Source organism: Nasonia vitripennis, chromosome 3 (assembly GCF_009193385.2).
Source record: "Nasonia vitripennis strain AsymCx chromosome 3, Nvit_psr_1.1, whole genome shotgun sequence".
In the NCBI taxonomy this organism is placed as follows: Eukaryota; Metazoa; Arthropoda; class Insecta; order Hymenoptera; family Pteromalidae; genus Nasonia; species Nasonia vitripennis.
Window position 1 is genome coordinate 8,275,505 of NC_045759.1, and position 14,669 is coordinate 8,290,173.

The 14,669-nt window shown below is 38.7% G+C and overlaps 6 protein-coding genes and 2 long non-coding RNA genes across 27 annotated transcripts in view; 4 read left to right on the top strand and 4 right to left on the bottom strand.

Moving 5' to 3' along the window:
* Positions 1-1,843, top strand: LOC100121550 (decapping and exoribonuclease protein). Its single transcript, XM_001605111.6, has 5 exons — positions 1-459; positions 537-760; positions 833-1,197; positions 1,268-1,516; positions 1,604-1,843. The coding sequence occupies exons 1-4, from the start codon at positions 161-163 to the stop codon at positions 1,502-1,504; spliced, it is 1,125 nt and encodes a 374-aa protein (XP_001605161.1). The 5' UTR covers positions 1-160; the 3' UTR covers positions 1,505-1,516; positions 1,604-1,843.
* On the bottom strand, positions 1,537-3,569 carry LOC100121533 (p53 and DNA damage-regulated protein 1). 8 transcript variants are annotated; one of them, XM_031926686.2, is made up of 4 exons: positions 3,398-3,564; positions 3,275-3,302; positions 1,848-2,080; positions 1,537-1,767 (listed from the first exon to the last, which is right to left on the bottom strand). In XM_031926686.2, exons 3-4 carry the CDS (start codon positions 2,071-2,073, stop codon positions 1,598-1,600), a joined length of 396 nt encoding a protein of 131 aa, XP_031782546.1. In that variant the 5' UTR covers positions 2,074-2,080; positions 3,275-3,302; positions 3,398-3,564; the 3' UTR covers positions 1,537-1,597. The 8 variants fall into 8 exon arrangements, 5 of the variants coding, with proteins under 5 accessions (XP_031782546.1, XP_032454530.1, XP_031782545.1 ...); XM_032598639.1 differs by adding an exon at positions 2,165-3,151 and having other exon boundaries at positions 3,275-3,564; XR_004344781.1 differs by adding an exon at positions 2,165-3,179 and having other exon boundaries at positions 1,542-1,767; positions 3,275-3,558.
* LOC100121494 (calponin homology domain-containing protein DDB_G0272472) lies at positions 3,338-8,937 on the bottom strand. 10 transcript variants are annotated; one of them, XR_004344779.1, is made up of 10 exons: positions 8,378-8,937; positions 7,604-7,738; positions 7,194-7,518; positions 6,300-7,050; positions 5,997-6,235; positions 5,784-5,907; positions 5,338-5,455; positions 4,711-4,859; positions 4,358-4,443; positions 3,338-4,289 (listed from the first exon to the last, which is right to left on the bottom strand). XR_004344779.1 is itself a non-coding variant. In XM_031926668.2 (9 exons), the coding sequence occupies exons 1-9, from the start codon at positions 8,647-8,649 to the stop codon at positions 3,841-3,843; spliced, it is 2,496 nt and encodes an 831-aa protein (XP_031782528.1). In that variant the 5' UTR covers positions 8,650-8,937; the 3' UTR covers positions 3,338-3,840. The 10 variants fall into 10 exon arrangements, 6 of the variants coding, with proteins under 6 accessions (XP_031782528.1, XP_008213448.1, XP_031782527.1 ...); XR_004227138.2 differs by lacking the exon at positions 5,338-5,455 and having other exon boundaries at positions 4,689-4,856; XR_004227137.2 differs by lacking the exon at positions 5,338-5,455 and having other exon boundaries at positions 4,689-4,859.
* Positions 4,289-5,812, top strand: LOC116416810. Its single transcript, XR_004227141.2, has 3 exons — positions 4,289-4,614; positions 4,694-5,523; positions 5,678-5,812. It is a non-coding gene; the product is annotated as an uncharacterized LOC116416810 (long non-coding RNA).
* Positions 6,147-12,902, top strand: LOC116416809. Of its 3 annotated transcripts, none has more exons than XR_004344783.1 (3): positions 6,147-6,267; positions 9,962-11,302; positions 11,367-12,902. It is a non-coding gene; the product is annotated as an uncharacterized LOC116416809 (long non-coding RNA). The 3 variants fall into 3 exon arrangements; XR_004344784.1 differs by lacking the exon at positions 6,147-6,267 and adding an exon at positions 9,689-9,897; XR_004227140.2 differs by lacking the exon at positions 6,147-6,267 and having other exon boundaries at positions 9,689-11,302.
* Positions 9,061-12,321, bottom strand: LOC100121473 (major facilitator superfamily domain-containing protein 12). Its single transcript, XM_031926684.2, has 7 exons — positions 12,092-12,321; positions 11,648-12,000; positions 11,360-11,570; positions 11,068-11,276; positions 10,628-11,002; positions 10,395-10,545; positions 9,061-9,690 (listed from the first exon to the last, which is right to left on the bottom strand). The coding sequence occupies exons 2-7, from the start codon at positions 11,949-11,951 to the stop codon at positions 9,498-9,500; spliced, it is 1,443 nt and encodes a 480-aa protein (XP_031782544.1). The 5' UTR covers positions 11,952-12,000; positions 12,092-12,321; the 3' UTR covers positions 9,061-9,497.
* On the bottom strand, positions 12,543-14,090 carry LOC100117381 (ribonuclease kappa). Its single transcript, XM_001604862.5, has 2 exons — positions 13,607-14,090; positions 12,543-13,173 (listed from the first exon to the last, which is right to left on the bottom strand). The coding sequence occupies exons 1-2, from the start codon at positions 13,673-13,675 to the stop codon at positions 12,949-12,951; spliced, it is 294 nt and encodes a 97-aa protein (XP_001604912.1). The 5' UTR covers positions 13,676-14,090; the 3' UTR covers positions 12,543-12,948.
* Positions 13,900-14,669, top strand: part of LOC100121455 (pleckstrin homology domain-containing family F member 2) — a 2,713-nt gene continuing 1,943 nt past the window's right edge. Inside the window, exons 1-2 of one of the 2 annotated variants that reach the window (XM_001605018.6) lie at positions 13,900-14,160; positions 14,463-14,527. In XM_001605018.6, the coding sequence (XP_001605068.2) occupies positions 14,145-14,160; positions 14,463-14,527 (81 nt within the window). In that variant the 5' untranslated portion in view covers positions 13,900-14,144. The other variant, XM_032598640.1, reaches the window with a different exon arrangement.

Sequence of the window (14,669 nt, forward strand, 5' to 3'; positions counted from 1 at the left end):
TTTCTCTCTCGCACGGCTGCGCGCGCAGGCAGCCGAAAAAAAGGTTTCGCTAATCTAACCTTACCTCTCGCTTCAACTTATCGCGGTTTAGCCGATATGACATTTGTGCACTCGAAACATGTGATAATTGAACATCCTATGTCCGCTAGACTCGAAAATAATGAGCTTTGTAATTCATCAGTATCACAGGAACCAGAACTTTCCCTCCTTCAATCGACCGGAAGTTGTAGGTTACTTCAGCTTAAACGGCCAGGAGCGCGAATATTCGCAAGACTTGTCGCAGCTCAAATATTACACTCGTAATCCGCACAGTAAACAAGAGGTCGATTTTGATCTGAATGAGGGACTAGACCAAGTTATTAGAAAACCGGCTAATCTAGATGAGAAGTTAGATCACATACTGAGATGGATTGTCAACAATTACAGAACAATCAGAGCTAGTCCAGAGTTGAACAGATGGTTGTATTTCAAATCTGTAATCTGTACTGATTTTTGCCTCTGTTCTTTTCATTTATGTATATATTTTTTTTGTCAAGGTTGAGGCCTGAATTTGTATGCTTCAGAGGGTTGCTGACTAAAATTGTCTGCACACCCTTTGAAAACAGAGATGGCTGGATCATATGTGCAATGAAATTTCATGGGACCATTTACCTGTTTGCATTTGACACTGAGGAACAAAAGTGCAAGAATGCAAATCTCACAAAGAAAGATCTTCAGTTCATGTCGTGGGGTTTCAAATTTGAGCAATATGTACTCTCAGGTAAAGGCAGACTGAATGAATTAAAGACCAAATCATGCTTTGCGGCTTATTGATGTTACATTGATGTTGTAGACTCGCCAGGTAGCTCTCCAAAAACAGATGAGCCTGTAAACGAGGCTGAGGAGTTTTGTTGTCTGTTCTCCACAAAGTTAGGACATAAAACATTGCTCTATGGAGCAGAAATGGATGGGGTTTGTTCCAGAGATGTTGTGAGAGAGCCAGTTAACTGGAAATATTTGAAGTTTGTGGAGTTAAAGACTAATAGGGTTATTAAAAATAGTTATCAAGAGCAAAACTACCGCAGAAAACTTTTGAAATGGTGGTGCCAGAGTTTTCTTGTTGGAATTGATGAAGTTATATATGGTACAAGAACAGATCAAGGCAAAGTGTTTGAATTGGACAATGTCAAAGTAACTGAGATGCCAAAAATTGCTAGGGTATATTAATTTTATAGCTGTACCTAATAGATGATTTAGCATAATATAGTATTAATTTTATTATTTTTAGGCTTTTTGGAATGCATCAGAGTGTATGAACTTTTGCAACGATTTTCTGAATCATGTTAGAACTGTTGTTACCAGGGAGTACAAAGAATGTGTTTACAAATTTGAATACAAATTAGGTGAAACTATTGAAATGCAAGTGTTGCCTAGCACATCAGAATTCTCATTTTTGCCTGATTGGTACATCGATCAGGCAAATCGAATTATTCAGACAAGTCAATTAAATATTGGAGTGCAATAATAAACTTGAAAGGTAAAAAATACTTGAAACACTTTTATCTTTGTATGAAAGTTTACTTAACTTTAAAATGAATATGTACATATAAATATATAATTACAGGCTTTTTCCTAGTACTTGATTCATCGCTGCCATTTCTTGTTGGGACATAGGTTTCAGCATGAGCCCTGGAACTGGCGGATTATGCTCCATATCTCGTAATTCATTCACTTTTACTTTTAAGTCACTTCTTATTTTATTAATCTCAATATCACATTGTTTTTGATCTGAAAAATATTTTTATACAATTTTTTAAAATCTGTATTATGTTTAAGTAATACAAGATAAAGATTGTTTTCATAATAACCTTCTTTTAGTAAGTCCTCGGCTGCTTTTGAATTCATTTTCAAAAGTAGTGGGCCTACGGTTATCCATGTCTTGTCTCCTTTTTGTTTTTGTAATGCTCTCATTCCTACTCTGTCGTCATTTCTTCTTTTATCAAGAGCAACAACTTCTTGTCTATCTGTCAGAATCTCTACACCTTTCTCTTCAATTTTCGAAAGATAATTAAGCATTTCTTTGTGTTCATCCATTGTTGTCCTGAAAAATACAATTTATTTTGTTGAGTGAACATTTAAAAGCAATATTTGAACATGATAAATGGGGACATTTATTGCACATTACATTAAAAGTTCTTATTAAGACAGTGCTTGTCTCAAAGCTCTAGTTTTTGCAGCATCTCTGCTTAGTTGTTTTTTCCAATCTCTCCTTTTAAGAGCCTTCCTTTTATTTCTATTTACAAATCTAATGGCATCTACATCATCGGGCTTAAAATGTGTTATTCTAGCAGATTCCTTTTCTGCCTGGCCTAATCCTCTGCGATCCCTCTTTAAAATGGTCTTTACCGGATACTTTTGACCTTCGCCATCTGGACCCAAGCCACCTTCTTCATCCCAGCCTGTATTCAAAAGCATTTGGTATCCTTTGTTTTGTTTTGGTATTCCATAGAAAGTATTAGATATTTTTGGTTTGGTATTAAAAACGTGTAATGTAGATGTTTCATGTTTATTCCTCGAAGATTCTTTGAAAAATATCTTGCAAGTTTCACAGTAAAATCCTTCTTCATTTTTACTTCCTGTGTCATAAACACTATTATTGGCGGAGTTCTTATCTCTTTCAATATTAATTTTGTCATTAAGACTATGTTCTTTTAAAGAACTTATAATCTGCAGGTGATTCTTCTTTGCTGCTAAATCCATAGCTGTCAATCCGGATTTGTCTTTTGCTTTTAGGTCAGCACCAAGCATAAGGAGAAAGTTAACAATGTCAAAATGCCCAGAATAAGCTGCAGACATTAGTGGAGTCCACCCAAATTGATCCGTCACATTTACATTTTTAGAATTAAAATTTAATTTGATAAAGTCAATGTCAGCTGATTCAATAGCCTTGAATAATTTGTTCACATTTGTTTCCACGTTTTTAACAATTGTTTTTGAACTTTTACTAGAACTGTTTGTCACTTTATTGTCATTTTTTGACTTTGATTTTTTGGGTAATGATTTTCTTTGGCTCTGTTGTGAGATTATTTCGTCATATGCAAGTTTTGCTCCTGTCCCATCAAAGGCAAGTTTAAATTTATTTTGCTTTTTAGTCTCAACTGTAGGCTCATTTCTTTCTTTGACAAAAGTTTTGAAACGTACTTCAGAACATGTAAGTGCAAGGTTGTTTATGGGGCGGGACATTTTTATCTATTGCATATATCGATAAGCAGTTACATTAAACAAAATTACTTACGGAATAAAGCTACGGTATCCGTAAGATTCTACAAAATTAATTAGAATACTTTATAATATATCATTTCTTGTATCTGTTGATTTACAGGTTAGAAATTTATCGACTATTTCGTCAAGTTCATACTTATATTTGATCGTTTACGTAATATTCCTTTATTTCTTAATCACAAGTGGCTTAATTATACTAAAAACAAATGATGAATAGTACTTATTTAAAGTTTATATTCCATAAACTCTTTTTGAAGGTAGTGCAGTTTGATGTGTCTGCTGTGTGTATACGCTAAACACCTGAATATAGCTGAAGATAGCTCTATATTGGTGGCTATATTCATTGCGCATGTACTGATATAGTATCAAGGCGCCAAAATATGATTTAGAACACCTTGCATACAAGTGCAATTTCAGAATAAATCAGTAGCACCGATTCAAGAAAAAGCCACAGCATTGTTCAATTTCATATTCTTTATTATATAATAAACGTGACAAATCAGAACAATGTTATTCTCAAAAAATCAACAAAAAGAAAAAAACAGATATGCATAAAGTTGTAAAAAAAACAAACGTAAATTATTTTCCTTCTTGTGCACTGGAATAATTTTGGTAATCTTGTTCGCTGTATGGTTCCTCTTTATAATTTTCTTTATTATCTATGGTATACTGTTCGTTTTGTAGATACTGCTGATCTTGTGAATACTCCTGATTTTCCGCGTACGACGGATCGTTGAAGTATTCTGGATACTGAGCAGGATCATACTGATTATATTGGTTGTATTGTAATTGATTAGCATAGTCGGATTCGTAATTTTCCTGATGTTGCTCAGAGTAATTTTGTTCTTCCACGGATCGGTTAGCGTAATTCGAAGACGCGTCGAGTTCCTCGTTGCTTTTCTTGGAGATATCTTCGTCGATTATTTTTTCAAACGATTGTCGCATCTGCGGGTTGAAGTCTTTGTGCGTACGCGCGTTGCTGTCTTCAGGCGTCTGTTCGGAAGGTAGGATCGTTTCAGCTAGTTCTCCTGGAATAGAAAGTTTTGTAAAAAAAAAGGACTATGCACCGAGGGATGTTTTCGTTTGTTGCAAATACCTGCGTTTTGTTCTCTGAGTTCGATGGAATCCCTAATTTTATTCGATAGATACTCTATGTTGTTTTGTAGATTGGCCATTTCTTTCCTGAAAAAAAAACGACCCGTTTCCTTGAATCAAGCGCTATTCAAGCTCGCGATACAAAACGAATAAAATATATGAAAGAAGAAAATTACGTCTACTGTATCAAAGTATTGAGAAAATAGCCATGAGATCAATGAAGATAATAGAGAAAAAGTAGCATATAAAATAGAGCAAGTAAGTATATACTACGAGATAGTATGAATAGATTGAATATAATAATGAATAATTTCTAAATGTTTATATATTACTATAGAGTTCTACGATAGGCACCTTGGAGGGGGTTTCCGATTGAGCCGACTTCTTTTTCGGTATTACTTTAACTTTGAGATCAACTTTAACACGACGCTTCTTGTGCGAAGGCAAGGCATCAGTCGTGTCATTGTTCGCATCGTTATCATCTTGGTCGGCGACCCCCCCTGCTAATACACAACAAAGCTGCGGTCACGCATATGAAAATGCCAAATTTATTACGTCTACGTGCGCTTGTCTACACTTTTTGCTCACACACACACACACACATAGAGATTTGGTGAAGGTGCAGTTGAAATTCTACTGTATACATATAGCTATTGTATATTATAGTTGATTATATACACACAAACATATGCAGATGTTTCAATTTAATCGCAGGTAAACAACGTCTGAGTTGGTAAGCTACCGGCGAGTAATACATTATAAGTAGTGCAAAATTGAGAAAATTGTAATATCAAAAGTTCGCATTTGAAAGTACAAATTGAATGTATAATACACGTTGATAAAGAGAAACAAGGTCGAGCTGTGCTTGAACAGTAGAAAAGCACAACTCGACGCAAGTCGTCGAAAGAGTGTAGTGAAAATGAAAGAAGTTCGCAATTCATGTATAAGTCTCTGTCTTAGATAACGCCAAGGAAATGGTACTTGTGTTTCTGGTCGTTAGCTTCCAAGCGCTGTGTGAGAGATTGGCATTCCGCCGTAAGGCGCGAGACGAGCGAGGCCTGTTTGTTCAGGGAATCTTCGAGACTGGCAACCGTTTTAGCTGGGAAACGCAACAACAAATCGCTGCTGTTAGCCAATTTTCACGAAATTGACTAATTGCAACAATAAGTTAGTAGCCCTGGCACATGCTAGGCATAGTGTCAGTGTACAATATATACATGCGCCGATGTCTCACACGTGTTGTCTCTTTATATATATTTGTTATATCTCTCATATATATATTTGTACATGTTCGAAAGCTCAAGCAGACAACTCCTTTCAGGTCTTCTATATAGACAATATACCTAACACAGCCACATCAACATCACAAGTGAGAGAGAGAGAGAGGAAGAGAAAAAGCAATTGCTGTCATCGCTCGGCTGTCTCACCCTGCTTGTTCTCCAGATCGAAGATCAGAGAGGCCAGTTCTTTGTCCTTGTCGTCCTTGGGTCTGTCTGGCTTCACCGGGTGCGAGCCTACTCGTGTCTCCTCCACCAGTCTGCTCATGTTGATCTGGAATATCGTAGGCAAGCTCGTGTTTGATCGATCTGCGTTGACCGTATATATATATATGTATATAGGCATAATCTTCAGGTACTCACCTCTTTTTCCAGGGCAGATATTTCTTCGGTAAGCCGAAGGTTTTCGCGCCTGGCGTGCACCAGGTCGGCGTCAGCTCTTTCCAGGCGCATCTTGTACGAGCTGATCTCGGATTGGAGCCTGCTCTGCTCCTGGCGAGCTTGTCTCTCGTTTCTCTCCGATGCGAGCTTGACAGTGGCCACCTCCTCCTGCGAGGCGTCCTTCTCGGCTAGCGCTTCGTTCAGTTCTTCCTGCATCTTGGCTGTATATAACGGAAGACAGCGATAAGTCATAGTTTGTATTCCATCGTCAAAAATACAACTCACAGATCTTGTTCTGCATCTCCTTCTTCAGCTCGTCGATGAAGCTCTGCTTCTGCTGCAGTTCCCTCTTCAGCTCGGCGATCTCTCTCTTCTGTTTCTCAGCCTCGAGATGCGACTTGCTCGCAGCCTCCCAGTTGGAGGCGTTCTCCGCGGACAGCTGTTCCATCTCCTTGCTGTACCTTCTCTCGACCTGCTGTTTCTCCTCGATGATCCTCCTGTTGGTCTCTTGAAGCGCCTCCCTCAGCTTCTCCTGTCTTCTCTCCAGCTCTTCCCTGAGCCTCCTCACCTCGGCTTCGACCTGCGCCTTCTCGTACTCGACCTGCTGCGCGACCTCCACGGCACGTTTACTCTTCACTTCAACGTCGGCGTCGCGCGCTCGCTGTCTCGCCAGCTCGCGCTGCAGCTCGTCCGTCCTCGCCTCGAATTCGCGCTTTTCTCGCAAAGCGCGCTCGAGCTCCAGATGCAGCTGCGCCGCGTCGCCGTCCTTACTTCGCTCTGCCAAGCGCTCGAGGTGTTCCTGGTTCTCGTCTCGAGCTTTGCGCAATTCCAATCGGGCTTGGGTCAGCTGGGCTTCGAGCTCGCTGATCCGAGACTCGAACACGATGCTCGGACCCTCGAGTAGACGACGGGATGATGGCTCGCGTCTGACATCGTCCGCGGCTTTTGCGCAAGTGTCGTCGTGACCCTCGAGGACGTTTTTGAAGAAGCTTGCCTTGTTCTTGTCTTGGTGTAAGGCCTTGTTCTCGGCGATTACCTGTAATAGTTGCTGTGTTTATTGGTATCTGCTGTTGTGTAAATTATATAGGTAAGACGCCAGGCAAAATCTCAGGCGAAATTTATTGCAAACAATTATTGTTATATTGAAGAGAGCGGTATAACGTATAATGTTACACACACCTCTCTGACGTTCTCGACGAGTTCGGATAGCTTGTCTCTGCAGTAGCTGGACTCGCGTTCCAGCTGCTCGATATACTCCTCCTGGCGCTGAATAAAGGACGTTAATTCAGCTGGAGGTACAGCCAGTTTCTCGACGTTGCTGTCAGCGATAGGGTAGGTGCTCAATCGGGACGAGTAATACTTGCTCCTAGTCGACGGATCTTTCTTCGAAACGTCGCTTATGACACTCTCAGCGTCTCCGTCGTCGACTCCGTTCTTGTAGTCTTCTGACTGATGCTGAGGGATGTTCTCTTTGAAGGCCCTTTTACCGAGGCTCAGTGGTCTGCTATGGAGAAACAAAGTCCGATAACTCAATAGGCGTTTCTTCTCCTTGCTTTTAGACGTAGACGTATGTAAGAGTGGATCATTACGCGATAGCTATTTTCGGCCCGTACGACTCGGTCAGCAGGTACTTGAGCTTCGAGACCGCTTCTCTGTAAGCGATCTCCGTGTGATTCGGAAACTTTCTTCTTATCATTTCCATTTTGTATGTGCCGTTTGACTTTCTGAAAATCTTCATACGATTGGCTATATTGTGAATAATTACTCTCGTGAATTATTATTATGATGAAAGAAATTCAAATGACACAGTATTATGCAACCTTTTATTCGATTTTAAATGCGCAAGTAGATGCATACCGATATGGGGGGGGGGGGGGGGTCGTCGTCGTCGTCTTACCGTGCACGGAACAATCTACTTGCACTACGTCTATGAATCGAACTATGCGTCTGATTTGAATATTCGCGTGATTACGATTTAAATTTCTCAGAATGTTCCGAACCCAATTATTGCAAAAATATTTATCCGACAACAATAATCCTTACTTTTTATAACGACCGAATAAATAATTTTATGCACCTACGTGCAATACGTCTACAGAGCAAGCGTGTTACCGCAGCAAATAAGTCCTGATTACGTACGAAAAATCAATACCCAAGTGAAAAGCTCGGTGCATTTCTGAATCACCTGCGGTCGGTGACTCACACGCCGGCTCATTAAATATTAATATTCGGCTCGCCGGCCGTCTTAACAGCAGAAGGGCGACGAACAAGTGCGATAAAAAATAAATTCCATTTTTTTACAAAATTATAAAAAACGATACTAACAAAAGCGCACACAAGTTGAACGAGCTTTTTTCTTTTACCGCGTCTTCATTCGCCTGGGCCTATCAGTTACGCCGGTCGACTGTAGTCCGGCAAACTCCGAGTAGCCGGTCGCCTTTCCCCTGTAATGCTGCCTGAGCCGCTGCAGCTGCTGCCTAGTCGCAAGTTCGTCGAGGGTAGGGAAATAACGCGGTAGAATCGACGAGCTTACACCACTACCGCAGCCGCGAGTGAAATGCGATGGGAAACCAGCGCGCCATCCACAAGCGCTGATGGCGTGGTAGTGATGGCAGCAGCTCAGCGGCATCGCCATGGCCCTTCCACTGTCCGTCCGTGGATCTTCTGTCGAGTAGACTAACTCCAGTGGAAAATCAATGGGGCCGGCCTATCGGAGCCAGGCGCGGGGCGCGAGCTATCGCGTGCGCCGCCCGGCACCGCGTGTCACGACACGCTATCAGCGCGGCTCAAACTTTGGCCCATTAATTCTCGACTTTCATCGTCGTCTACACTCTTTCCTCTATATATTCCCGCCGCATGGAATGCCTACAGCGCACTTACACGCTTTTGTCTTCGTTCGTTTGACGACGGAAATTAGTTAGTCGCATGAGAAAGCTGCGGCGTACGTGTACACTTGGCTATAATTGGAGCAGAGTTTCGAGCTACTCTCTGACTAAATATAACGTGCATTTTTTCTACAGTCGCATGGTTTTAAGTATACGGTGCCTTATTGTTTTAATGTAAAAAAGATTCGTGTATTTTTTTGAATATTTACAATACAAACCGTCCCGGTATGTGTTATCACAAATTTTAGCTGCATAACAGAATAATATCAATGAGGTGTATCACATATGTACGTTATCAGCACCTAATACAATTTATAGCTGAGATTTTGTTCGCTTAAATGAACTATAGTAAAAACTATAATTTAAAAAAAATTCACACAACGGTGTTAAAATCGGGCTCTATACATCAACGAGTCACACTTTCGCGTATAAAAGTGATCGTTACTTTGTAAAATTACATTTTGAAAAGCGTTATTCATAAAAGTTTCTTTAAAATATCAGATCCAATTGGTAATACAATTGGTTAATGCATTAAGAGAACAATAAAAAGTTTAATATCTTGAATTAATACTTCGTAAGAATAGATCTTAGGACGTTATTATGCACTAGCGTTTATCGGATTCTCTTCGGTTTCCTCCGACTCCAAATTGCTGTAGTCTGCAGTGGCTCGGACGACGCTGTTCCCGCACGTATTCCTGCTGAGCGTCATGATAAGGCCGAAGACCGCAGCTCCGCCGCACACGAAAGACAAAATTTGCTTGTAATAATCCGTGCAGTCTGTCGTGCATCGCCTGAAACGCGAATAATTGGATTAGTTTTAATGCGAAAGTTTTAACTAGATAGATAATCTATACATATATGGTAACATTGCGTTTGTATGGGTACGATTTTTTTCTGTTCTACGAATAGACGCGATAGATTGAGCTCCGAACACGATTGTACTTTTAAAATCGATTTGGTCTACCTAATCCGGGTCGGAATAATAATGGCCTATCTAAGTTATGATCTTTTGTCACGTGACGAAAGTAATAAAATTTTAATACTTTTCTCTTTTGTTTTAAGGATTTTCGGAAATCAAACGTTCGAATTCGCTTCAGACATCTATATATCAAGCTCGATGGATATTTTATCGATAATACCCGAGAGATACCACTTGACATAAAGCGGGAAATATATTCGTTGAGTATAAATAGCGCAGCAGCTAAACGATCGGATAAATGTGTGTCTGTTACCCTAAACACGCACCTTGTAGTGGCATGGAATTAATATAAATCAAAATATGCGACCACGATAAAATGTCGTATAACTATCACTGTCAAAATATTAAACTAATGCAATTGATTATATTTTTTAGGCCATGCCTCAAATAAAAAATACGAAAATTAGTCGAACCAAACTTGACTTAATCTACTGAAAAATAACTCTTAGACTTATGAAATGTCAACGTGAAAGTCAAATACTGCATAAGAATCATAAAATATGCGTCGATACTCACATGTACTGAATTATCATAACGGCCAGTCCATTAGAAAGTTTGTCAGTGAAACTCATTACTCCATAAACAAATGCTCCATTTTCTGTGCTGTGACCAATGTAATCTGCTGTTATGGCAAGACTAGTCACAATCATCATTGAACCTCCAGATCCTATGCACACAACGTGACGTATTTTAACAATTGTTTTATAGTTGTTTAGGACAAGGTAAAAAAATTAAATGTGCAAAATTACCTAAGAGTAATGATACTGGATATATAAAAAGGCTAACAAATTGTTCACCTTTACCAAAAAAGATCCAGGTGCAAGCACTGAGTCCCATTACTGCTCCAATTAAATATGAGCCCTTTCTACCTAATTTCGCATTAATGTAATTTATAGCTAATGAAGCTTTAAAGCTACTTAAGTACATTATAAGAGGTATAATGGCCAGAGAGGTAGCTGGCATTTGCAAAGTTTCATGCAAATACAATGGTATATAGGTCTGCGTCAAATTTACAAACAATCGAGTAGGCATGTAAATACATGCTATCTGATACAACTCCGGATCTTTAAATATAGAAAATGGCGTTTGCAGCTCTCTTTGCGACTGTTCTTGTGAGACTCCGGCTGAAAATAATTTTCACTCAGTGCTACACATACTGTTTGTTTTACTAAGTATTTAATAGACTTACTCAAAGCATCTCTTGAATTATTCTCCCTCACAAATATGTGGAAGATAATTGACGATAAGACACCTATGGACATTCCAATCAGAACAATCTCCTGAAATTTGTATGCATCATTTGGGCCAATTTTATCAGTTGGGCTTTCGCTAGTGATGTGGAGCACTGCCCATGTTACGCAATACACAAGAACATTTGAAAAGACTGTAAAACTGTACCTAAATTCGAAGACAATTAAAACCTTGTAAGTGTTTTCTTTTACACAATCAAAATATAAAGAAAAATTAAATAAGTATTTTACCTTATAGCTGTAAGAGCTGTACGTTCTAAATCTGAAGGTGTCAGATCAGGAATGAGAGACAAATGAGATATTTGGACTGAAGCCCAACCAAATTGAAATATTATTACAAAGGCTGCATAATATATTAGCTGTGCCCATTGATGTGTTCTTGGACTGCAACCAATGCAGTGAGAGAATATAAAAGGAAATGTAGCCACCACGCAAATTGTTCCTGCAATCAAAACATATGCGTGAATTTCAACAGACAGGATAAGAAAAAAATAGTGGTAAATAAATAGAAAAGCTTACCCATTAAATGCCAAGTTTTTCTTCTACCATATCGGCACAACCAAAAATCATCATTTTTATCAGAATGCAAACCAACAAAAGGTGTCGCAACAGCATCTGCCACCTGTCCGATTAATAAGACTACACCTGCATATGCAGGACTAAATCCAAGCACCAGATGAAAATAAACTAGCAAATAAGTGAACCACATTGATGCGCAAACATCATTTAAAACATGTCCCACTCCATACGCTAATTTGGATTTCAAAGGAACTCTTTGAATTTCTTGCTGATTATCGTTAGTCTCTGCTGATATATTATCCATTTTTTAATTGGCTTTGTTTTTAATTATTCTAAAGAAAATGTTGCATTATCTGAAAACAGTAAAAGAATTTTTTTATCATATCTATTAAAAATTGAATCTACTTTAGCAAATTAGATATGAATATAAGTTTATTAACTAACCTTATGTATAATATTTTTTGATCACCAATATTGTGTACAATATTTTAACTGCACATGTAAGCAGTAAAATTAACTAATGACTTGGTATTTTGTGAAACAAAAGGTAAACTGTGTAAATACAAATGTATGTACATATTTTTTAATAATGTGCAACTACAATAATAAACCACCTACTCTGTTACATTTTATCTTCTGCTAACATGTATGTATACTTCCCATATCCATACTAGTGTAGTATAGTTTACATACACATATGTCAAGTATCACAGACTGAGTCATGTGATCACGTGAATTATTGTTGATATCCAGAAACCCACTTAAGCACATATGAGAATATAAATTTTAAATAATATATATATCATAGCTTGTTATTTAAACAAAAAAAATACATGTATATTACAAACATACTTGGAATAGGAGTGCCAATGCGTTTAAAATAATTGAATTTAAATACAATACACAGATTTTATTAGTTTCTTGTCACAAAATTTTATTTGATATTTTTATAATGTACATATGGTTTATCTTGAAACAAAATTGTAATATATTTTCATGTCAAAAAAGATATTGATCAATTTCTACATTTTTCCAATATAATTCCTCTGACAATGAATTATCCTAAATTATTTGAACCTTGAACTACATGCATATTTACATCAACATAATAACAGGCATTCGGTACAGTTATTGTACAAGGTGTAACTTATATTAAAATCAAGTTTTGCCTATACCTTGAACGAGAACGCACAAAAATACTGATCGACTCGACTGGAATAAATATATGAACATTAATTTAACGAGCTTCATTCTCTTTCATGAAAAAATCAACAGGTTGCAGTGTAATATAATTTTGTCAATCAGACACTGAGGGACGATCTTGAGTTCAGGTAGAACTGATGTCCAGAAAACAAGAATGTGAGTATGTAGATACAAGCAGCTATCCAACAGTTGTATGCATTTCTTGTGAATCCGCTGTCTGCTGCCATGTAGAAGTCTTCGGGTTTTTCAAAGTAGCTATCTTCCAGAGGAAGATCTTCAATCAGGGCAACGCTTTTAATGTAAAAGAAAATGCCCATTAAGACCTGCAAAAATAAGATTTATATCATTTTTGCACAGCTACGTCTCGTAAGAAATTCATATTATCCTAGCAAATCTTTTATCCAAGCCATCTTTATGTGCAAACAATTTCATCGCACAAATAATAGAGTTGGTAAAGTGCGCAAGTTCTTTGCATAAACAGCTTGCAAACTATTTCCTTATAATCAATGCTCCAAAAAATGTGCATTGAATATTAGGCTAACATAAAGCAAATCAACATCGCACATCAACCAGTGGAGAAAGCATTGCAACTGATCAGGATATTTACTGTGCAAAATGGAAATACTAGCTCTGACAGAAAGGTTCTCAATAATCTCCACAAACTAAATGCAGATTGAGCCAAATGAGCGATCTTATCAGTTTCTACATGTGATAGGAAGAAAGTCATAGTAAGCAATAATCAATAGTAAAAATTACAAGTTGAATGATGCCCCAGACGGAGATGACGAGACCGCAAAGGGCGTACTTTGGACCGCAGACCTTCATGGTTACGATTTCCTCGACTTATAGCCCGTCGACAGATTTCTTGCACAACAGCTCTCACTGGCTTCGATGAGGAATTTGCATGTATTTTGTTGCTCCGAAATCACTGTGCGAAACAAAAACGCCCACGAGCCGAGAGGAGATCAGCGGATCGGGTCATATGATTACTATCGATTGGCGCGCCACTTCAGATGGCTCGAGCGAACTTCTCGGGGGGCGGAGGAATCACCTGAAGTTGCTCGCGCTCTGGTCCTCCGGGTTATTTTCTTTCGCAACCCAATCCTCTCCTATATGTAACCCACGCATATACATATATATACATCGCACACTATAGATATACCCGGCGTGTACTACGTCACCATTGTCACCAATCAGCTCGCTATATACCTATGCGCGCTTCTCGCCAGCTCCTCAGTGTGATTCATATGATGCTTCTTGCTGTTGCCAGCCCTGTTGATTCATACATAGGATCATGGTTGACCGACTTGGTTAGTCCGGAATCTTTTCGTACATTTCTTTTATTTATTAATCCTTTGGCTCGTTATTTTTATTGCTGGGCAATTGCTCGGATTTTTTTTACTTGACCATCGCCTATTTGGCTTCTGGTCGGCCTTCATTAGCCCGATCGTCTGCTTTGAGTGACACCAACTGTCACCTAGTGAACTGGTTTTTGACAGCTACTTGCTTTCTCTATTAAAATAGATGAATTGCTGGGGATAGAGTTTTTCAAGCAGATTGGGGAGCTTTTGACTGGTCTTGCTAATTTTGCTTTGTGTTCTTAATCTTGCAGTGAACAGCGAGGCCAATGCCAGGAGGATTGCAATGGTGGAGAACTGCTTCGGCAGTTCAGGTCAGGTAATATAACTTGGAGTAATTGTTCAGGAAAAATTTTGCTCAATTCTAGGTCACTGTTTATTAAAAGAGTTCTAGCTATTGGCTTTGGAGGTGTGCTTCTTGATGATTAATTTTCTCATGAATTTTGTTTCATGCACGTGTA